Genomic DNA, 24,182 nt, shown 5'->3' on the forward strand with positions numbered 1-24,182 from the left:
ACCATGGTGGGTGCCCCCATATTTATGCTTTGCAGGGAAACAAAGTGCACTGTCTTTTTTTCTTACTTCAGCTCGAGCCAAACATGTATGCACTGTTACAATAGGCCTCCCTGACATGGAACCGCTTCGACGTGAGACTGTTGCTGGACAGCGCTCCCAGAGGTGAACCACAACAGACAAAGACACGCAAGCCATGCTTGGAATTTCGCGGCACAGTCGTCTCCCCTCGTAGAACCCTTTGAACTTACCCGACCGACTGGTGACCTAAAAAGGGCTGTTTACAGTCAAGACGACTTAAAGGGTTGCTTATCTCGGTACGTCCTTGATCGTCGGAGTGCCACGGACCATAAACCAAGTGACTTAGATCCGTATTCGAGTACCTTCTCACGTTCGCCGAGGTGCCACCATGATACCATTTCCACAAACCATGGCTTGCTTGGAACCGCATACTCATCACTGCAACCGGCTACACAGTTGATTTCTACGTTGGACTCAACGTCTTCGTGCCGTGCTGGGTCAAGTGCGGTGTGCTGTGTTTTCTCCCTCGCGATGGGCTGAACTGGGCGTGCCTCTTCTCCCATTCCTGGGTTGGGAAGGAAACTGCCTTTACCTTCCCCTTTCGGTGGTGGAGGTGAACATGGGGAAATTCATTGGGCAGGCCTAGCCTTCATTGTTTTTCCTGCAGGTAATCCTGGGTTGTCCAGGACATGAAATGTGAGCGCCGAGGCGCTTCCGACAAGCTCTCGCAAGCAGCGACAAGTTCACAAATGCTCGAGGGCTTCCACGATGCTAATCCCATCTAGTAGCAACACTATACCTGTAAATATTGTAAATAAATGCTACTGTAAACAGCTCCGGGCTCCTCTCCTTGACATCTCCCCGAGACTGGCTGGCTCTGGTCCTCTGGGCAAACCCCTGGTTACATCAACTGGATGGCAGCGGTGGGATTCAGCTGACAATCTGAACACATCAACTGGTTGGAAGGGACGAGGTGACTCATGCTTGACTCGGGCCTACGATATGGTAAGTGCTTGACCTTCTTTGGGTTTGCAATGTTTTAGCTTTTGAAGGTTTATAATACTGTGTGTAATATTGTGTGCGTATAGAATTCGTTGTTTCACTACCATACGTCACAGCTATTCACCCAATTTTAGCTTTCATATTCTGAACTGCCAGTAATTTTACCACGCGTATAAGCTTCGGTCATTGGCTTCCTACCGTCAGGGCGGGTAAGAAAGTCCTCACTTGTGAGGACCGTGGAGTTGGTAAAGAAGCTAGAGAGACCAGACCTATTATTACTGTGTGAAGGGCTGATAAATTAAGGTGGTGAGAGATGAGAGACAGTCGAAGCTGATTGGAGCAACTCAGGAGTGCGGTGCGGAGGAGGACGAAATTGAGAAAAGTTGCCAAGAAGTGGGAAAAAGGATGCCAAAAGAAAGTGAAGATGGGCTGAGGAAGACAGGATAAATGAGCAAAGACGATTGACTTTAGGAATTCATCTGGCCAAAAGCAACCCGAATAACGATAGAGCACCCTCCGATAAGAAAAGTAAAGATTGTCCTGGCGAAACCACACACGCAACGAGCAGCTCGAAAGTTGTTTAAGGCTAGAAAGCCGGTCGTATGTCACCGTTGCAAAGAGACAGGCCACGTTGCGATCGGCTGCCGTAAGCCTAGGAATGTTCTCTTTTTTGTGGACAGCCGCAAAAATAATTTGGAAGAATTGAAACCATACATTCGGGAATCAGTTGTGGATAACGCCACAACGTTTGATTCTGTATATAGATCCCTACTCTTGGGAAAATGAGATTACCACAGGGGAACGCACGTGTGCACGTCAAGGATGTTGCAATGTGTGTGTTTGCCGTTAGCCTGCTTTGAAAGTGAGGGAACGCGAAGGGTCAAAGTTGCCTCGAGCGGAGGACGGAAATCCCGAGAAAGCGAGCTGGAAGTCAAACGTTGAGAGTCCAGCAGAAAGAACGATTTGGCAGGAATGGTGTCGTGAAAGCCAAGAAATTGAGACGCCAAAGGGGCCACCTGATCTCCTCGCTTTCAGTGCGGGTAGACGGAGGAGCAAAGAGGTGGCGCGTACGCGACTCTAACGACAAAAGCTGTCCCCCACCTTCGCGAAAGGGTGACCGCTGTTCTGGGAGGCCCACATCGAGGAAGCTTAAGCGTCCGCGTGCCTCTTTGTAGGAGTTTGGGGGTTGTGAAACAAAGGTCACCACCATGGAGTGCTTCAGCAGCTTCAGACAGGTTGGCTCTTTGTGCCGCCGTCGATATCTGTGGTATAATCGTCTCAAGGGGTGACGCTTATTGTTTCGGACAGAGTGACCCCCGTATTCATGAACCTACCTTCATTCTTATGATTTAAGTGAACCTAAGCCATGAGCCCGTCCTTAACGTGTTTCAAGAACCTACCTTGTAGTTGTCGTGGAACTTTCCTCGTACTTAAGTAAGGCTTGGTTAAAGAAGCCTATGACCTACCTTAAGGCTTCCTTAACATGGCAGGGGACGGCGACTTTGCGTATGCTGTTTATTATGTGGACCGCAAAGAAGAAATATTAAACGGCACAGCGTACGCGTGCACATCACCACCGCGGTGAGTCCTGAACGATCGACGGAACCTGGTTGAGACCTACGAGAAGCAGGAATTTCTGTGCCAACCCCGGTTCACAATAAGTGCCGTGAAGAATCTGCTCGTTGGGCTGTTTCTGCAGGAAAACATCCATCCATGGTCGTGGGTACGTTATGCCCCGTCTCATGCAGCTGTTAATCGCATCGCACTTTTATGGAGTTGGCACGTTTTAACTTGGGAGCGATCGCCTTGTCAGTGTCTTGCAGTCGACTGTGTCACGAATATACAGTCGAACGGATACTCGCTATGCTTGCAAAACACTTTCTTCCGTACCGGTAAAACTTCTCGAAGGGGCGTAAACACTTACCTAGTTGTTTGGTCAGCCGTTCACGGATGCACAGTGGGTCGGCTGTTGAATTATTTCGTGAGCTGCCTCCACGTTTTTCATTTTCTATGAAGGCACACGGCGTCTGTTTCGGTAGTTGTTCACAAAATCTATCAGGACGTAGCCACTTCGTCGTTGAAGTTCTCTTCAGTGCACCGTTCCACAATAAATGCAACTTTGTCAAAAAACCTGCTAAACGGCTGAAACTATCAAATAAATCTAATAAAAATTCAAAAAGAGTAGAAGAAAACAGCGAACGTTGGAGTGAGCACGACAACATCACCAAACACAGCAAAAAACATGCAAACTGTCGACATAAGAAAAAGTGACATGCGTCGACGGGAGTTGCATAAATGTGGCCAAACGAAAAACATGTATTTTACCAAAAGCTGCCGGTGCCTAAACAAACACTGCTACGGTTTGTGTTTGGTTGCTTCTGTGCAAACTGTTATTCGTTTCTTGCAGTAAAGCTAATTTATTGCTGCTCGAGGTAATAATTTTGTAGCGAAAATTTACCTACCCTCACACCCTAAGGCTATACTTGACAAACAAAGGGCTCATTTCATAAGGTGCCCTCATGGCAGAATAAGGGAGGTTTCCGAAACGCACCTTGTACTTTTATTATACTTTTCGCGTGCTTTCATAAGTAGCCTTACCACCATGAGTTAAGACTGGTTTACAAATACGGACGTAAGACTTGTATCCAGTTTTTGATTGTTTTACTTTCTAATGTTTGCTTCTCGGCGATAAGCAATAAGTGTTCATTTTGAAAGGTTTATTTTTCCTCCTTATCCTAAGTGCAGACATTGAGATATTTAGTAAACTGCTTGTTTACTAACGTTTGGCAAAACCTAACACCCGAGTAGAGGGTTTTACGCAAGTTTATTTTAGCATTGGTGTAGGCTGACTGAAGGCTTCCGCATAAACCTCCTGTAATTTACAGTATACTTGTTGGTACGCGCCTCAGTGTAGAAAAGTTTTTTGTATCTCTGTTTTATGTGCAAGTTGAGTTAACAGGGAAGGCTGACTAGAAGCCTCGGTATAAACCTTCGGTTTTGTGCAGTACACTAGCTCGTATGCGCATTAGTGTAGAGTAAGCTTTTGTTTCTCTATTTGTTTCGTGTATTACGCGCAAGTTGATATAAACGGAGAAGTCGGCTGAAGGTAGAAAGCCTCTGTTTAAACCTTACGTTATTGCAGTGTAGTGTAGGTTTTGCTTCTCTGTGCGTTTTATGCATAAGATGATTTCAGCAGTAGACTGAAAAAATGGCCTCCGTATGTAAACCTTGCGTAATTCGCAGTTTACTTGTTATTGGATGTGCATTATTGTATTGTAGGCTTTTGTTTATGTTTCTTTTACGTTATACGCGCGAGTTGCATTTTGAGTTTCACTTATGCAGTGATATGTGTAATTGATTTACTACCTCAGTTCACTTTTGTGTCGCCCGTAGAACCTGCGTGCCTTAAACGCTGTGAATCTCTGCGAAATGATACAAAACGTTGAGCTGTTGATTTAATTCGCTCGTAGTAGGTCTTAGTTTCTTGGCTTTATTAGCTGATCGGCGATTTTCATCAGCGAGCGCACCAATTGTAAATTTGAGGGAGTCTATCAGAAAATGTAACCTGATGATGATTATGATGATAATTAGGATGATGATATGTGAAGTTTAACGTCCCAAAACCATCATATGATTATGAGAGATGCCGTAGTAGAGGGCAACAGAAATTTTGACCACCTGGGGTTATTTAACGTGCGCCCAAATCTCAGCACACGGGCCTACACTATTTCCGCCTCCATCGGAAATGCAGCCGCCGCAGCCTGGATTCGAACCCGTGCCCTACGGGTCAGCAGCCGAGTACCTTAGCCACTAGACCACCGCGGTGGGGCCACAAAATGTAACCTGGCATTTCTCGAGGTCAGTTGAGTTCTCTGTTGTGCATCGGGTCTTGCATGGCTCGTTTCTGGCGTTTGCTGGCCATGGCTCAGGTCCACAGATTGGTGCAGCCTGCGTCAACGTCTACAGGGACGCATATCTACGGTCTCTGTGGAGTTCTTTAGTTCTGCAACCCCTTAAGCAATACGGTGACGGTGGACGGGCTGCTATGATCTGCCTCCCTGATATGGCACCGCTTGGACGTGAGACAGTTGCGAGATAGCGCTCCCAGAGGTGAACCACAAGCGACAACGACACGCAAGCCGTACTTATAATTCCGCTGCGCAGCCGTCTCCCCTCGTAGAACTTACCCTACAGACTGGCGACCTAAGAAGGGCTGTTTACACTCGAAACGACTTTAAGAGGGTGGTTATCTCGGTACGTCTCTGTTCGTCGGAGTGCCGCGGACGATAAATCAAGTGACTGAGATCCGTATTCGAGTTCCTTCCCACGTTCGCCGAGGTGCCACCATGCCACCGTCTCCACAAACCACGGCCCGCTTGGAACCGCCAACTCATCACTGCAACAGGCTACAGAGTTGATTTCCACGTAGGACTCAACGTCTTCGTGCTGTGTTGTGTAGTGTGCGGTGTGCAGTGTTTTCTCTCTCGCCACGGGCTGAACTGGTCGTGCCTCTTCCCCATTTCGTGGGCTGGGAAGGAGGCGGCATTTCATTTTCTCCTTTCGGGGGTGCAGGCGATGGCGAAATTCATTAGAAGGTCCTAGCCTTCATTTTTTTTTCCCGCAGGGAAACCTGGGAAGCCCAGGACATAAAATACGAGCCCCGAGGCGCTCCCGACAAGCTCTCACAAGCAGCGAGAAGCTCACAGATGCTCGAGGGCTTCCATGATGCTTACCCTATCATGTAGCAAGACGCTACCTGTAAATATTGTAAATAAAAGTTGCTGCTAATAGCACCGAACTCCTCTCCTCGACAGCTCCTCAAGACTCTGGCTGGCTCTGGTCCTCTGAGCAAACCCCTGGTTACATCAGCACCAATTACCACAAGCCAAAGTAAGGCAACCTAGTGGGGCAAGAGACAACCTCCCGCTTTTCGCTTGATATTATGACCACGACGCACAGCCATTCAAATTTCGTCACTTGTTTGTAGCGGGTAGTTTTGGTTCGACCTAACAGTTGTAGCATTGCGTGCTTTCCAGAAGCCGTCAATTTGGGTGACGTCCTTTTATTTGGACAACGAATCTGTAAATAATTGAAGTTTCTTGATTAAAAAAAGGTATGTCCCAAGTTTTTATGCAGTCCAACTTCTTATAAGTATGAAAGAGTTCCCTCAAATGAATAATTCCAGTTAAGTAACTTTTTTTGTCGCAACAGTCATTTCACCTGGGGCAGTGCGTACGCGTTTCGACCTAACGTTCCCGTGAGAAAACGGCAAGATCCTTACTGGCAGAGTCCCTGTACAATGTGCATTCTGTGAAAATCAGAACACAGGAGGAGCGGACAGAACTTCGATTGAAACCGATGAAAATGATTTTTTGAATTGTGTAAGGTCATGACGGCCCTGTGTACGAAACAGCCATTGCTCTCCTAACGACCCTTGGTTCTTAAAGTGCGCAAGTGTAAACATGAATTTGGCTAGAAGAGTGGCACAGCTCAGTGAGGTGGAAACGCGTCGACAAAATAGATGACTGAGCTAGTTAGTGTGGCATGCCTAATAACTCAAAAATTGCCGACAAGGTGGCTATAGTATTTTCCCAAAATGTAGATATGTTATCAGGGACTCGCAGTCGGGAGGGGAAAGGTGGTGGGAGAGGGACAGACTGTTTAGGTTCAGCAGACGTTATCCAATTCTACGAAACGTCGAGGAGCACATTTCCACCGCCTAGTTTCAAATTACAGATCTTAAGGTTTGTTTATTGTTGTTAAGATGAAGAACCTTAAGAATAAAGTTTTCTTAAAGACGATGGTCTCTTTATGGGACCTTCGACGCAAATATTTTCGTCTGTTTGTCGTTGGTCTTGTCTGTTTGCTCAAACGATACCTTAAAAGGCCAAAATCTAAACCCACCCGCAGCGCCCACCAATAATTCTCAAGTTTCATGTTTTATACTTGTGCGATTGTCGACTTAAAAGCAATAATTGCACATACATGAGGCACAATAACAACCCGTCAATATTCTGCACGTACATCTTACGTGCAAAAGGCATACATAAGTAATTCTAAAGACCGTAGCGTTTATTACGTTGCGGTGACAATGCAACACTTGCACGCAACGACAGGTGTTTCCAACTTTTCGGTAAGACGCTTTAGCTAAGTCGACACGGTGGTGGACCTACCCGTCGCCTTGCGTTCTACCGTCGCCTTGCGTTATACACCTCATCACCTCCGAGACGAGTGCGGATGCCGCGCACTTCGTTTTCCAAGATAAGTGCTTGATAGCGCTCATGTCTCATGTGTGACGTGCCTCGATGCGCTCCTTCGCCTCCGCTGCACGTCTAGGGGCTTTAGCTGCACGCTTAACGCAGCACCTCCAGAAAAGCAGTCACCAATTTTCTCGCACAGAACCTCAAATAAACATTTTGTTCTCTCACTCCAGACACAAGACATTTGCAGTGAAACATGCAGATACGGGGCCAATTTTTTTACGCAGTTTGCATAACAAAAAAAGAAAAGAACAAAAGGAGACTACAAAAAATATACACGCAGGGCCACCGCTAGCCTTTGGAAGCAGCGGGTGCGTAAAAAACCAGTCTGCTGCCCTGGCAGACAGATCTGCTTCCTAGTATGCAGGGGTTTGCACTGCAGAGAACTATGGTAGTTTTTCTGGTTGTTTCCTTTTATTTTATCTTTCTTCCCGTTATTTTTTAGTAAGCGTTCACGCAAGTGACACGGTTTCATGAAATAAACTTTCAGCGTGAGGTAGCGTTGATGAAGACGGAATAATTCTCACTCTTTCGTGAAGACCGAAGCAAGCGGCCTCCTGTGGGCGTGTCGTGTACTTCCAGTCGAGAGCAGTTCCTTGCACCGTCGCCGCTATCAGGGGAATGTCGGCAAGCTCGCCTTCCCAGCCACCAGCCTCCAGTAGAAGCACGGTCACGAAGGGATTGGCGCTGAGCCTATTGGCGAGCACACAGCCAGCAGATCCCGCACCCACTGCGTTTCGGACGAAAACATGTAAAATGTGAGTGCGAATATTGAAATCTTGTAAGAGACCTATAAAATTGTCCCATTTCTTATCGGTAATTAACAATGAAAACTTCCGAAAAAAATATGGTTGTGGGATTGCTCACAGAACCATGTATGTGGCATAGAAAACATATGTCGTCTACGAGATCCCGTTCAGCTGTCGCAACGTAATACTGTAACGCTACCAAGCGGAATTCAGGAGCGTTTTCTTCCACACCTAAGTCACTTTTGTATTTATTGTATATTATCATTCAGCAAAACAAATATAAAAGCGCAGTTTTTTTCTTGTGCATTGCATTTAGCGCCATTATTGAGTACATTATTGAGAGTCTCGTGCAGCCACCACGCTCGGCTTCGGACAGCTAAGCGAAATGGTCTAACAACTAAACGCGCAGTCACTGCCACAATTCACCCTTCTCGGCTCTTCAGTGGTACCTTTCGAAAGGAATAGTTGTTCAACGTGGCGGAAATATTGCGATTGTATTCTATTCGAACTTGCAACGTCCGAGTACAGTTAACTGCGCACGGCTAGAGTCCCAGCACGGCTGTGATACAAGCACTACTAAATTGGATGTTCAGTGTCTGTTTCCTTGAAAATGCACCTCCGTGTTCCTTCACATCTCCGAAAGTAATGACAGCGTAATATGTGTTAACCATCACGATAGTAAACATTCCATACCATGCAGCAGCGATGGTGCTTTCACCAGATGGTCTTTTACTTCAGCGAATCCATCAAGCAGGCTCGGTACTTATTGCTTCGGAGTGCCGTTCGGTTCACAAATCAATGCTAGTACAAGCAGTTTTTTGACGCACGCGCAAGGTTTTACAAAGCATCGTTGACATTTTATACACGGCTTTTGTAACGTCAGTGTTCTGTCATTCACGTTTTTTTTTCTTCTTTGCGTTAAAATAGGCTACCTTGCCAATTAGGCCGGCTTCTTCAGTTGTATATCATGAGTTTTGGAGAATGATGTAAGGCCAACGTGAAGGGCCAAAAGAATAGATGGTCTGAAATAGTGAAGTTGTTGGGTCTCTTTTACAGCTAGCACCATGGCGAATCTCGAAATGAGCTTGATTGAAGGCACCCAAATTGCTGTAAATCCCTTTACACTGTTTTTATCTTACAAAAATAAATCGTGTGGTGTCCTAATATGACCACCGTATGACCTCTGTAGCCTTTCTTTTGCTGCCAGATGTTTTATTCTGGCGCCGACATCATCGCATGCACGTTTTCTATGTAAAGTGGCAAAAAAGTGGCACTCTGTCGGAATGTTGTGGTCCTGCTCGTGGTATCAAAACTTCAGAGAGTTCTTTTTGTTTTTATATTGAGAGAAAGCTTCTTCAGAAAAATAATGGTTCTTTTTCTCTTTTGGTAGACCTCGTTTCACTAACTCCAGTACTTCGGACTAAAATGCGTGTACTGCGACTGTGTCATGCTCTGGACAATCAAATTACGGCAAAACATCACACAGAAACACCTCCACGGGTGCGCTCCTGGTCAATCAGGTGGAAAACTAAAGGGTGCACTGTGACCTGTTTATTCATCCAGTGGTACAACTGAGGCACGTCCTGAAGTATAAAAGTGATTTTCTACGAAATACATCACCACAGACGCCTCATGAGCACTTAATCTTGACCTACTTTCTCTAAAGTACCTGGACTGATTCTTGATAACAAAATGATGTGTCCAGCTGGTTGCGCATGTCTGCATACCTTTCATAAAATTCGTCGTATGTGAGAAGACTCGAGCAGTGAACTCCGCCTACCCAGTGCTGGACACGTATGCTTTCTCTGCGCACAAAAATACGGGTGAGGCTTTGCTGAAGCATATTCACATCATAAGTTGTGCCAAGGCTGGATGCGCGTTAACTAAACACGCAGTCTTCATCAGTAAGCCTGCATACCAACGTAACCAAGAGCTTTTCACTTGTTCGTTTGAGGAGCCTGGCATAAAAAGCATTAACTTAAAGTTTTTTTTGGGGGGGATCGTGGACACGCACACTGTGCGCGTGCCACTCCGACCAGCCAGGACACAGTGACCAGAACGCAGAAAGACGAATGTGGAGGATGCACACTTTGAATTGAAGGTCCTTTTGCCCTGTGGCATGCATCTATGTGAGATTCATCGAAATTAGGCGCTACTGTTTGCCTTACAACGTGCCCTTTTTTCCTGGTAAAAAATACGACAACGAATCATCCTGATAGAAGTCCCTCATTGATGATTTTACTTTTTCGCTGATTGAGCGGTCTTGTTTTTTATCTCGTGTACTCAGAATTCCATTGCAAGCCTTTATCTTCAAGGCTTCGCGAACATGCGGATGCGCCAAGAGAACTGCATGGTTTTCTCACGAGATAAGACTGCGGGGCCAATGTAAGGCACTGAAGCTTGTTTTCCTCTGCTTTGTTCTTGCAAAAACTTCTTTCTGAAGTTTCACGTCAAGTTGACGTAATCACTGAAAACGAGGCCAAAGTCATGATGTAGATGACGGACCAATTTCTGGCAATGTAGGCACGCTCTTTGTAGTTTCTGGCCTAATTCCTTATCCAAGCTTCTTTCAACAATATTACACCCGTTTCTCTTCGCTACCAGTATATACGTCTGAAAACTTTTCATCTGTTTCAGCAGCTGACAATTCAGATGCACATTCAGTTCCTGTGGACAGCGCAGGAAGCTCTTGTCCTGGGTGCCCATTCTTGAGCAGTATATAATATACGTCTGTATGCTTCACAAATTTTACTTCCTGGACCAAGGTCATAAAAATGGTTGGGAATCTACAAGGGCCATTGTGATGACTGTCGACCCACGACAGCATTTTCTATGTCGAAAAAAAAAGTGGGTCCGAACACAGCTTTGAAACCATTTTCGAAATGTATCGGCGAAGAGAAAGTACCTTGTGGTGCTCACAAATCGCCACACCACGAGCGCTTCGGTTCTTGTGCAAGATATATGTGAAGCTGCTGCGATATGTCCTGACGGATGAACCTTCCTTGGCTGCCGGTGTCAAGCAGCAGTCGCACTGATACGCGCCCACCGGTTCTGAATGCCCAAATTGTGGCTGTTTAGAGCCACACAGACGACGAGCGCGTGCTGCTTGCAGAAGCCGTTGTTACACGCTTTTCTCGTTTTTATGTCACCTCTAGGGGCTCAGTTGGAGTGAACTGTGGACTGTCAGTTCCTCGTTGGCCCCAGATCTCACACAGAGCAGAAATATGGCATCTGGAGCACAGGACGCACTTAATCCAGGGTGCGGCACGGCAACTGCGAGCAATGTTCTTGCTTTCCGCGCCTGAAGCAGCTGCTGTTGCTGGAAAGACGTTGACGCTTTTTTTCTGCTGATAGCTTGACCCGAAAATAACGCGTCATGTGTACCGAGATGCCAAAGAGGGGATATACAGTCTGTTTAGGCCTTTAATTCGAACCTGCCAATGATGACCGTGCTCTCAGTGCTAATGCGGATGGCAGATAAGGTGGCGTGATGGTGTTCTCAGTATTATTACGGTTCGGTGACAGGCTTGCCGACGCAGGTTTCTCGCGTGATTCGTTACTCTCCTCTGTGCTTTCGACTTCAATTTGAAGGAACTTCAGGACTGCCTTCTTTTTCTCGTCTCTCGACTGGACTACAGATTCCGCGGCATCTGTCTGTTTTCATGCGCCTTCGATACTAGATCACCAGGTCCTCTGGCATTGAGCGCATGAGAACCCGTTGCAGACAAAACCGCGTATTTGGAAGACTCCTCGCAACAGGCTCCTCGTAGCAGATAGCGAAGCGCGAGTGAAAGTGGAACGTGAAGCTGTCGTCCACGCAGATGTTGAAGTACTCTAAAATGCAAAGACAAGAACGACTAGTTTTTTCTCCATGCCCAATTGTCAAGGTTTATTATATTAGCAGACGTGCCTGAAAGAGCGTTATGTTGTGTTTTATGTTGCGCGAACCATAGCAGCCACCCGGAGATCAGCGGATGGTGCGGCTCTCATCAAGTTGAGCGTAACGTAATTATTGTTGTTCATTGTCTAAGCGACCAGCTGTGACAACATTTTTTATGGCTAACAGGGAGCACTCCAATGGTTTTTGTAGGTTCTGTGAAAATACGTAACGGCAGGATTTTGCTGTATCCGTGCGAATCGTGCAGTGGGATCTGCTCACATTGTTCACGTTACTTATTCTCGTTTGAGTTAAATGCTGAAAAGAAAGTCGAGAAAACGTCGATTAACATATAGCCAAGCAGATTGAGTACGTGTCACAGCACGTTCGCGGAAACCGACCCTCGCAAGCACATAACTGAGTTATGCACGTGTCGCGACACACTTCGGTAGCGGGCAAGCCCAGTCGGAACAGAATTTTTTCGCTGGGTCATCTGCGCAAGTTTCGGAAAGGAGCCAATTGGGCTTGAGATATTCACCTTCGAACAAAGCCTGCAAAGTATACTTCGGGTTATTACTTCACAGCAGCTGCTTCTTTCGCAGTCACACATTCAGTGGCTCAACACGGGCGAGCAGTTCTGTTAGGTGTGAAACTATGGCGGTAGTGTCAGATCTAGGTGTTTATACAACATGCCAGTTTGGTATCGAAGTTCAATACCAGTCACGGGGGTCGCATTTCGATGGAGGCAAAAAAAAAAAAAATACGAGAGGCCCGTGTACTGCGAAATGCCCGCGCACGTTAAACACCAGATGGTTGACATTTCAGTAGTCCATCACCGTGGTGAAACCCTAGATATTATAGTTTGTGTTATGTGCCCAAAAATGCCAAGATAATAACATCGCTAACGTTGTTATGCAGATTGGCTATTCGGCGCAGCACGTCCACAGAAATCAACCCTAGCAAGCATGCACATTACTAGGTACTTTTAGCTGACCGTACTTTACCTCCTGCTCCACTCAGCAGGTCGGTTGCTGCACCACTGCGCATGCGTTAGATGGTCAAGCGATGAACGTGTGAGCGGACCGTTGAAGCGAGCGAAGGATCACGTGACGAGAGGAAAAACGATCGAACATTGAAAAACCCTTAAGCTTCGTCTTTAAGAGTTGAACGCGATAGCAAAATCCGCCCCCTAGTGCACCCTTAAACCGCTAAGTGCATACTTATTCATATGTTTTGTTGCATACGCACGCACGCACCTGAAAACGCACACAATAGATTGGACCAGTGCGCGCTATTATAACCGAATGGGCTCGTTTCCGTCGAGACACCTGTCGAACAGACTGCGTTAAAGGAGCCCTGAAACACTTTTTCAAGTAACCATGGAATGAATGCATTACAAGAGCTTACTGCCTCACGAATTCAATGCCGCAAAAATTTTAAGAATCCGTCCAGTGCGAGTGGAGTTACGTCGCATGCAGCAATTGCATTCTTTCTCGTCCCGACGAAAGCGCTGGAAGCTAAGTAGGGAGGCGTGCCAGGGCAAAGAAACTACCGCGCCTCGTGACCTTGAGCCTCCCTTTTTTTTCTTCAAATACGCGGCTTTCTCAGTGTGATCGCGCACGTGCGTGGACAAGTAGCGGTCTGCCGCGGCTATCTCGGTAATTTAATTTTTCGGTCACAGACACACAGACGATTTTTCGCTCACAACCAACAGGGCCGACGCCGGCGGTGGCGTTTTCTGTGACACGAACTGTTTAACGCTATCGCGTTAAAATGGCAACCTCTTGTGCCGCTGGTCTGCGCTGCTCGGGCAACGCACTGATTGTTCGACAAACACGCACGCACTGATGACACTTCAGGACACACAAGGATCTGTGCCTCCACCGAGAAGTCGTCACCGCCAATCTTTTGGGGAATTTGCGCTGTAGGGTAAGGCTCCACGAAATGATCTAGGGCTGACACTTCCGACCATAAAGAAGCGTCTCGAGATGCTTCTGTACGTCCGTGAAAGCGACTTCGCAAATTTTCGATAGTAAGCAAACGATAGTAACAATCTAGTTTTTAACAGCAGCCACTCAGTCAGCTATTCAGAAAAGTTCTTGTTTTGTTTGCCACAGGGCAACGCGGTGAACGCGCTGCCTCAGGGAAGGGCTTTTGAAACGCGTTTGAGCTGCCTTGAAGGCTTCGATTGCAGGCCAGCTCCAAAAAATAGTGGCAAAAAATTTTTTAAACGCTCATGCGTTAAACAGTAAATAAATTCACACCCTTTTAAAACAGAGTATCTTGCTGCAAGATAAAAACAGTTTTTATTTACGTTTACCACAACTCATGATCCGGTGGCGCCGCTATTGCGTTGACCGAACAACGCTTGGCTAAAACCAAAAACGCACTTTGCACTCAGGTAACGTTGAGAGTTTCAGCGGAACGGGAAACTGAGCACAAAATCCGTCGGCTAAATGTGCCTACTAAGTCAAGCATGTGCTCACTTCGCTAGTGATCAAGCCGCTACCAAATTTTCTCGCTTGCCCACCTGCGAGAGTTGCGGAAGGAGCTCCTTGAGGTCGGGAGGTTAATTGATTGATTGATTGATTGATTGATTGATTGATTGATTTGTGGGGTTTAACATCCCAAAACCATCATATGATTATGAGAGACGCCGTAGTGGAGGGCTCCGGAAATTTAGACCACCTGGCGTTCTTTAACGTGCACCCAAATCTGAGCACACGGGCCTACAACATTTCCGCCTCCATCGGAAATGCAGCCGCCGCAGCCGGGATTCGAACCCGCGTCCTGCGGGTCAGCAGCCGAGTACCTTAGCCACTAGACCACCACGGCGGGGCGGTCGGGAGGTTAAAATGCGAAAAAAAAAGTATGCAGGCAAACTCCGCAATAATACTTCAAAATAGCTCCTATTTCCTTGGCATGGTAGCAGCTCTGCGCATACTCTTTCGAAGTCTGGCACACATTCAGGGTGTCAATGCACGCAAGCAATTCTGTCAGGTGTGAAAGCACGGTGACATTTATATCTCTTTGCAACACATCCATGCGCACTAGCACGAATTGACATAACTTCAGCGACGATGATGCATTCTTTAAGAACTAGTATGCGCTCTTCTACTTTCATTTCACAAAAGGCCACAAAATGACCGTCCTTGAAAGAACCGTCAATGCTACACCAACTCGCAGACGGGGAACGAGAACTATCAATATCACTCGAAGTTGGTGCTCCGCTTGCCGGATCGGTACAATTTTCAGGCTGGCGTGGTGATTTACCACTTGAAACATTTCTATTCTCCCTTCATTTGGAACCTCTTTTACAGCTCCGAAGATATCACGGGAGGTTAGGCACACTTTCCTGCACAACACTCCTCTTCACAGCGAACGATTGCAACATTTTTCCAGTCGACAACGTGACTTCTCGTTTTCAAAACTTACTCAACATGAAAATGCGCATCGCGAACCCACGATTTATCCAACAGCCTTTTGTTAACATGGTAATAGCATGACCCCGCACACAAAGGAGAGCCAGATCGTGTAGAGCTAAAAGTGTCTCAGGCGCTTGTTAGTGCGGTAGCCGCTTGTGCATATGAAAGCACACGTCAGCATTGCAGACGAGCAAACATTCATGCTACATGCAACAGAACGGCACGCAAAATCTCTTCAGTGCGCGTACTGCAACATGCGGACACAGCGTAACCGCAGCCATACACACACTCGATTTCGCACACTTCGCTGGACTGGCTGAAGCCTGCTGCAACAGCAGCGCCACTTACAGTCACCACTTGCGGCGGCGCAGTGCAACACCGCCAAGTTTAACAGGTTCTATAAAGGTTGTCTTTGGCTGCACTAGGCTCAAACCAAGCATTCTAACCAGCAGGCCGCAGATTCAACATGGCCGTGGAAGCATCGGCGTTGGCTTCCTTCGGCTCACATAGCACACTAGCCGTGCAGTACAACGAAGCTCGACAGCCTCAAAGAGGACTCGTTCATCGAGAGCCTGGTTTGGATTACGATCACTGAGAACACTGGAAGTAGATGGTGTAGCAGCAGCGATTCAGCATGTACTAACGTGTCTTGCTTTTGTGTAGTACACTGTTAAAGCCGCCGCCACCGCTTTTGGTGCATTCACTAGTGTCGTTTTTGCAAGCGTATCTACCCAACGCCTTCTTTATTTCGGTGTCAATGCAAACGCGCGCTTCTCAATGGGAACCGTCGGCCTGACTTAAGGTAGTGGTCGTGATGCGGCGCTATATATGGGGTCGCGCTGCATAGATGCGTTGCAGTGACGCTTCCCCATTGGTTGTCCGCATATCGCCGCCAACAGAGACACGCTATCTCAAAACACCGCATATTTCACAGAGCCAGCGTGACTGCAAATATTGTGAACACGAGCAATGTCAGACGCTGCCACAACTGCCATCTGCCACAACTGCCATCTGCCACATCTGTACACAACTGAACAATAAATTACTTCTTATGATTTGCGCCATGAGGCATTGCATGAGGGGCTACTCTCCCCCATGACCGCAAAGCACACCCGACGGCTAAGCGGTGGGAGAGAGTGCAAAAATGCTAGAGGAGTACCTGGTGAACAGCTGGATTGGGCGCATCTGGCTGGCATTGATAAAATAGAGGAGGTGTTGATCTACCGAAAAAACGGTTTGAAAGGATGCGAGCTGTTTCGTTTCAGTACTTTGCGTGAATAACTAAAATTCGATCTTAAACAAATATTAGCGCTACGAAAACAAGGACGGGAAAGAAAAGACAAACTACAGCGCTGTAGTTCGTCTTTTTTTTCTCGTCCTTGTTTTTGTCGCGCGAATATTCGTTTAGGATGGAAGTGCATCAACTAGACCCATTGTCCCTGCTGATGAAACTAGAATTCGGTACGAACTTTAGCTCTCGTAAAGAAGGCGAAATCAAATAATTGTCAAGGTAGCGGCGGTGGCGGGATGGGGCCGAACGAATGTGAACATCTTCGAAGCACGCGGTTGCGGCATTTTCGTTTTTTTTTTCTTTTAGTATGACTGCCAGTTGGGCGTGTTGGTAAAGGTTCACGATGAGACAAGCTCAAAAATACACACACTCAGAGAGGACACAGACAAGCGCTTACTAGCAACTCAAAATTTTATTTCGAAGCGAACGCTAATATATACATCACACGCATGTACGTTATTCCCGACTTCCCCTGTCATTATCAACAACGTGATATAACAAAATATGCACGCGCCCACAACCGGAAACAAACACGTGCCAAGAACTAAGAAAAGAAAACGTAAAACAAAAAACGTAAAACAAAGAAACAAAAAACAAAATTAACAAAAAACCAAGGAAACAAAAAAACTTAACACAGTAAAACACTGGGTTATGTGACGTCCATAAAATCGAATTCCGCATCTGTTTGTGGAACCAGGCACGAAGAAGTTTACCCAAGAAGGAAAGACGCACAAGTACGGTAGGAAAGGTCATGATCCTAGAAGATGTGGCTTGCCCGACCATCATAAAAGACTTCTTTAACGCGGACCCAAGTTCTGTGTGGAACCAGTTCTCTCCCGTGCCGAGAAGGTGGAAGTGGCCCGGTCCGTGGCAAGCCGGGTGAAGGACGAGGAAAAACTGAGGTGCAGTACTGATTGCGCGAATGTGTTTTCGTCTAGCAATGTAACACCGCACATGGCAAAGAAAATGGGACCTGTGATTAAGTTCCTGTCTGCTAGTGGTAATCGTACAGCGGTTTCACATAAGGAGGGTTACTTTGTGATTTTGCCAGAAAAGCTATATTTGGAGAAGGCCCAGGCTGCTATAGAAAAGAATTTCCGCAAAGTTGATGAGAAGGTCAGCCTTGTAAAACGTCGGGCGGTAAGGAAGCTAGCTGGTTTGAACCTGAGCAGGCTGTTCTTCAGCGGTAAAAGGCAAAAAAGGCTTGTCGTTGGAAGCGTTCTTTATGGTAAAAACACGCAAGGAGAACCGTTCCGAACTATTGTCTCAGAAAGGGGTACCTGGCTATGTCTCATGTCCGAATTTTCGCAAAAACATTTGAAAACGCTCCGGTTTCGTGTCCCGTTTTTGGTTTCCAATTTTATGGAAGTAGTGGACCTCTTAAAGGGAGATGATGTAAGGGTCTCTGATGCCTTCAGTATTGGTGTCGTCGATCTGTATTATTCTGTTCCACGTGGTCGGTTACTACAAAGCGTATAAGAGTGCATCACGGGAAAAAATGATGAAGTGGCTTTTTGTAACGCCTGTGGTGTGTCTGTAGAAGGTTTTATGGAGATTTTGGCCATGTATCTGAGTTTTACGCTAGTGGGGTGAAATGAAGAATTGTACGTCCCGAAGGATGGGATTTGCATTGGGTCTAGTGTCGCCCCGATCTTATGCAATTTTTTTAGCAAACTTGACACAGCAGTAGGTAAGGAGCTGTTCAGATTTGTAGATGACTACCTTGTTTTGGTAAAAAACGATCCGGGTATGAGCACGTTAGTGACTGTTTTAAAATCTTTTAGGAAAAACGGGTGTGGCTTACAGTTTACCTTTGAAGCGCAAAAGGAACAACGCATTCAGTTTCTAGACCTAAAAATTATTTTTCCTCCTTTTCACATGTGTTGAATGTATCACCCTAGATCGGAAAAACCATTGCTGAGCTATCATTCGGCACATTCGAATATAGTAAAGAATGGGATTGCAACTTCTTGCATCAAAGCTGCTCTCATGAAATCGTGCGTACACTCAATGAAAGAGTGTTTCCGCGCAGATCAAGCGCTTGAGGGGAGCTGGTTACCAAGATGATTGCATCCTTTTGGCCTGCGAGAAGAATCGTCGGGAAGTAAAATATGCAATCATTGGCACAAGCGAAGAGAGGAGACAAGTTGAGGGTGAAAGAGAGCGGACAGTGGTGATCCCGTATGTGCACAATATTTCACATAGGTTGAAAAAAGTTGCATTAAGGTATGGCGTTCGGGTTGTTTTTTAAGCTGAAAACAAATTATCAAAGATTTGTCCAGCAGTAGAATGTCTAGTCAACAAGAAAGAAACTAGAGAATCGAACAGATGTAGCATAAAGCACAGCAGGAGGTACGTTAAGTGCAAAAAAGATGTATACGGAACTCCTTTCACTTGTGGAAAGGAATACGTTGGTCAGACGGGTCAGTGCATAAATGTGCGCCTTCGTGAACATGAGAGTTCACTAAAGGGGGCCCCTTACTCACACTTTGCGATTCATTGCAAGGAGTGCACCTGCCAACCGAAATTTTCCGACACACGAATAATTGACAGGCACAACAAGCGGACGATGAGAGAAATAATGGTGGCGTATAGAATAAGGAAAGGAGGGGACAGTTGCGTCAGCCAAGCGTCAGTTCTGCTAACAGATGCGGAATTCGATTTCTTGGACGTCACATAACCCAGTGTTTTTCTCTGTGTTACGTTTTGTTTTTTTTTTGTTTCTTTGTTTTTGTTTTTTTTTCTTGTTTTTTGTTTTGTTTTTTTTACGTTTTCTTTTCTTAGTTCTTGGCACGTGTTTGTTTCCGGTTGTGGGCGCGTGCATATTTTGTTATATCACGTTGTTGATGATGACAGGGGAAGTCGGGAATGACGCACATGCGTGTGATGTATTTATTAGTGTTCGCTTCGAAATAAAATTTTCAGTTGCTAGTAAGCGCTTGTCTGTGTCCTCTCTGAGTGTGTGCATTTTTGCGCTTGTCTCATCAAGATCGTTTCCTCTCTTCAATTTTCAAGTGTAAGTGCGCCTTTACAGCGCATGTGCGTCCGCTCCCCTTCTCTCGCCTCGCAGCGCCGATGCAGTGAGCGTCTGCTAAGTCATGCTCGCTGCCCCATCTCTCCTCTAAGCATTCCTCCCCGCAGCGTTTACATCCTCATTGCGCATGCGCGTTCCCTCCTCTCTCTCTTCTTATCCTCTCCCTCTCGCTTCACATCCCCCATGCATGCATCGTCCGCTAGCCAGTTTCTTGATCGGAAAAAAAATCCGATTGCTCACGTTGTTGAACAGTTCACTGGCCACTTTGTACAGGGTAAATTTTTATGAAAGGGAACACGGGAATTATCGCCTCTTGTGTGATCACCTTGAAGAAGAAAGGGGCTGCAATCTTGCTCCTGCTTTCATATCAGCAATAAATAGTAATTTCGCTCGCCGCGAGATGACGCGAAAAGAGGCTGTGGTTTGAAGCCCCTCTGTGGTTGCTCTCGCTTCCGCTTGAACGCCCTGCAGCCGCCGGAGTGCGCCAGGCCATGCGCTCCCGTGTTCCCTTTCATAAAAAATGACACTGTACATATAGGCACTGGATCTTGCCCACCAAGGTAGTGCCGGCGGAAGGTTTCTCCTGTGCACCGTTCAACAATAAAAATTCGCAGCGTGTGTGTTAACTAAATGTGGACAGCAGGTATTTGTGTCCAATTGAATTAGTCTCTTTCTTATTGCCCATTAGCAGCGATGGGCATGTTCCAGTAAGAATGAAAGGTCCATTCCTGCGTGCTCTGCGCCTACACATGTTCCTCTGCTGCGCAACGTCACGATGAACGGCAGTGCGCACGTCGCTGCCAGTGTAACCCTTAGCACCCTCTTCTTCGCAAGACACCATCGCTTTAGTAGCAGGTGATCTAATTTTTATCCAACCGACGTGCCGTTGTGTAGGCGCACGTTCGCTATCTTTGTTTGCTGGTGTACTTCTATTCAGCAAGTCTAGACTAAGAAGAAAAAAAACCGGTGTTCTTTATAATTTTACCACGCTGATAATGTGCGAATGTGCCGCGTGTCGTATATGTGGGCCTGTGCGCGTGTCGTCCCATCGTCTTTCTTATACCGTGTCTTTTTTGTGCGCCACAAGTTTTCATGATGTTTCACCGTCAACACGTCCATTCTTACATTCTTTAAATACATCGATTCATACGTGCGAACGCTGTACGTGTTTGGGGCCAGGCTGTGTATGCGGGAATGTGCACGCCGTATGTTTGCACTAAATTTTCTGGAAGACGTGGTGACTCAAGCGTCGTTCTGGGTCTTGTTGAAAAGGGCGACGAAGTGGTCTTTCTTATCACGGTTTCTCGCTGTCACACAATGTCATTTCCCTTATGGTTTGTTTAGCCTCTCTTTTTTGACGAGTGTTACTACGGATCCGCACAGGCCGATGAGGTGCGTGTAAAAGCCTGGCGCGCCGCCATACATTGTACTTTTTGCTATGACGTTGTGTCGCTTCTATAAGAGTGTCTTCAGGCCTCCGCCAATGTTTTCAGTAGTGGTTCAGGTTCAGCTCGCCTCTGAAGAAATGTCACTCCATTAGAAGGGTCACTCGAGCTCTACTTGACTTGCGAGGGACCGACACGGTTGGATAGAGGACGTGAAGGTCGCTACCGAGGGCTTTTAAAAGTCAGCTCCAGTCGTCGAGAGCATGGTCAACGTGAACATGAAATCTGGGTTTGTGCTATGACCATCCTGGTTTGGGATTTATTGTTGAGCAGTGTCGTTTGCTCGAGCTGCTTTTCTGGTCTACCCCCTACGGTGTACAAATGGCTAAGGCACTCGGCCGCTGGCCTGAAGGTGGCTAGATCACATCTCGGCTGAATTTTTGATGGAGGCGAAAATGCTTCAGGTCCATGAGCTTAGATTTCGGTGCACGTTGAAGAACCCCAGGTGGTCGAAATTTCAAGAGCCCTCCACTACGGTGTCTCCCATAATCATTTGATGGTTTCGGGACGTCAAACCTCAACAAATATTATTTGTGGTAGTTTGGTGTCAATTCATGTATGCGGCTTTGAAGCATCCTGCTATGAAGACTTCATGCCTGCTAGTCTTTTTTTTTAATTACTCGGAAAAGACTCAAACTCTGAAATATGGTTCCTCGGGGTTCTGTACACGGACGCTACAAAAGGCCTTTCCAAGTTTTTTTATTTTTTATACACATGCCAGAGCTATATTTCTCCACTTCTGCGAGCCATAACAGTTCAAGATAGACGCCTGCCGGGGCTCGTGATGTGTCTTGCCGATCAAACAAGGACTGCTAAAAGCAACGCTAAATTTTAAAGTATACGGGACGAAACTAGGCATGATAATGGGGCACATCGATTTGTGGGGTTTAACATTCCAAAACCACCATATGATTACGAGAGACTCCATAGTGGAGGGGTACGGAAATTTCGAACACCTGAGGTTCTTTAGCGTGCACCCCAATCTGAGTACACGAGCCTACAACATTTCCGCCTCCATCGGAAATGCAGCCGCCACAGCAGAGATTTGATCCCGTGACCTGCGGGTCAGTGCCGAGTACTTTAGCCACTAGACCACCGTGGCGGGGCGATAATGCGGCATATCCTAGTGGCAGACAGAGAAAATATCTTACCCACATGATTGCAAATGTTACTACTTAACGCAAAAAGAAAATTAACAGACATGGTGAAGATTGACTTAGTGACATGGTGAACTTTGAACATTCACTCGCAAAAAAAAACGTTTACCAAGAATTTTGACTAAGAAATTAGGTATTTTGCGTAGGACAGGCCGCTGATGGGTGTGTCAATGCTTTGTCGCTAATAAAGTACATATTTCTAATAAAAATAATAAAAATACTCACTAATAAAAGTACAATATTCACTAATATTCACTAATAAAAATAAAATTAATAAAAAAATAAAATATCCTAATAAATAAAATAATAAATAAAATAAATTCACTAAAATATTCACTAATAAAAATACATATTATCTGAAGGAAATCTCCACATTGAACATTACAGTTACAGGCTGGCCGAGTAGGTTGGCATGAGAACAGTTGACAAGATTTGTACCTTTTGGTGGGCGTTTTTGAGTGGCCTTTATTTTTGTTGAGCATCACGTGACATGCGTCTTTTCTGTGACTAAATGCTCAGATGAAGTTTAGCGCCACGTCCTGTGTTTTCACGTTTTGAATTCTTTTTTTCTCTGCTAAGTCGTTATAGTGACTACAGTTCCTATAGGCCAACTCGCTTTCCTTTTTTATAATTCCCAGAGGCTCTTTGACGAGCATCTGCATCTAAGACAAACGATGCTCTGACATGTTGCAGCTAGAAAATTGCAACCGCTGTTGCATGCAATCGACCCCTGACCTTTCGATGAACTGCGCAACATTGTAGGTGCCAATACAACAATAGCTGAAGTCCTAATATTTCGAGCTTCCCATTACGAACATCTCAAGTCTTATATTAGGTTAGCGTCAGTCAATTCCAAAAACTGTGGCTATTGTTGATATTTAAGTCTCAACCTCGGCACTGCCTTACTCCTGCTTAGCACCTAATCACATTATCCAACCAAAGCGCACAGGGCAACTACACTGAAATGAGCTGCACGCACGATATCTCTGCCGTGCTCTATGCCAAGCCGGGAACACTGCGAGAACACCGACTCACCGATGATGTAGTCGTACACCTTTTGAAGTTCTAAGGTGTGTATGTTCTCGTATCGTCCCAGCCGGTAGAACATGAGTGCTGCGAGAGGCAGCAACGTGCCAACTTTAGGAAACCAAGAAGCCATCGAATGCTCCGTGTAGTGGCCTCAACTCGTAGTGTCCCCGAAAGAAGAACGTGAAATGTGCGCTGCCTGGGCACTCACGCGACAACTCCCACTATTAACGTCACGTGACTCGGTCAGCGCGAAACCAACGCTGCTAAAGACAGCTCAGCATTACCCCCTCAAGGCAAATATAACAGGTAGAAAAGCTTCCATAGAAAGCCAAACACTCAGAAAATAGCGGCTCATCGGCTTCTCATAGGACGCAGCGCCCTCTGTGTGAGGAGGGAACACTTCGCGGTGGAACAAAAATAGAGTGCATGTGACGCAAGAGCTCGTAAATCAGTTATGTCAGTTTGTCTGCACAAGCGCGAAATATGATCCCACACTATTTTTCCTATCCGCTCCTGATCGCTAATGACTGGCGCTATGGCAATTGCCGGCAAGATAGATTTCCACGAGTGCGCCTCAAGTTAACGCCAGCTAAACTAACATCAACCTACCTTTAGGTAGTGATGTTTAAGTGTACTAGCTTCCATTCGCCTCAGTTTCACAGGGAAATTTATTCTTGAGACTGTTATTCAGTGTTCATTGCGTCTTCAACAGGTGGATTAAAGCAAGCAGCAGCGTACCTTTCATATTTCCGGCGTGGCTTATTTGCTTCCCACATACGCAGCTTGTTCAGCCTGCACATTGCCTTGTGTTCTTCAGATCTACCGAAAAAAATGACGCCTTGCCATGCCTAAATTATGACATTTCTATTTCAGTCAATGACCACAATAACTATAC

General features: G+C 46.2%; 1 protein-coding gene across 1 annotated transcript in view; it reads right to left on the reverse strand.

Annotated features, from left to right (window-relative positions):
* LOC119163045 (glucose dehydrogenase [FAD, quinone]) overlaps window positions 1-23,565 on the reverse strand; it is a 242,022-nt gene extending 218,457 nt beyond the window's left edge. Inside the window, exons 1-2 of the mRNA XM_037414980.2 lie at window positions 23,294-23,565; window positions 7,808-8,010 (exon numbers count right to left, since the gene is read on the reverse strand). Of these exons, the coding sequence (XP_037270877.2) occupies window positions 7,808-8,010; window positions 23,294-23,417 (327 nt within the window). The 5' untranslated portion in view covers window positions 23,418-23,565. The remainder of the gene's footprint in view (window positions 1-7,807; window positions 8,011-23,293) is intronic.
* Between the last annotated feature and the right edge of the window lie 617 nt (window positions 23,566-24,182).

The sequence above is a fragment of the Rhipicephalus microplus genome, chromosome 9 (assembly GCF_043290135.1).
Source record: "Rhipicephalus microplus isolate Deutch F79 chromosome 9, USDA_Rmic, whole genome shotgun sequence".
Classification (NCBI taxonomy): Eukaryota; Metazoa; Arthropoda; class Arachnida; order Ixodida; family Ixodidae; genus Rhipicephalus; species Rhipicephalus microplus.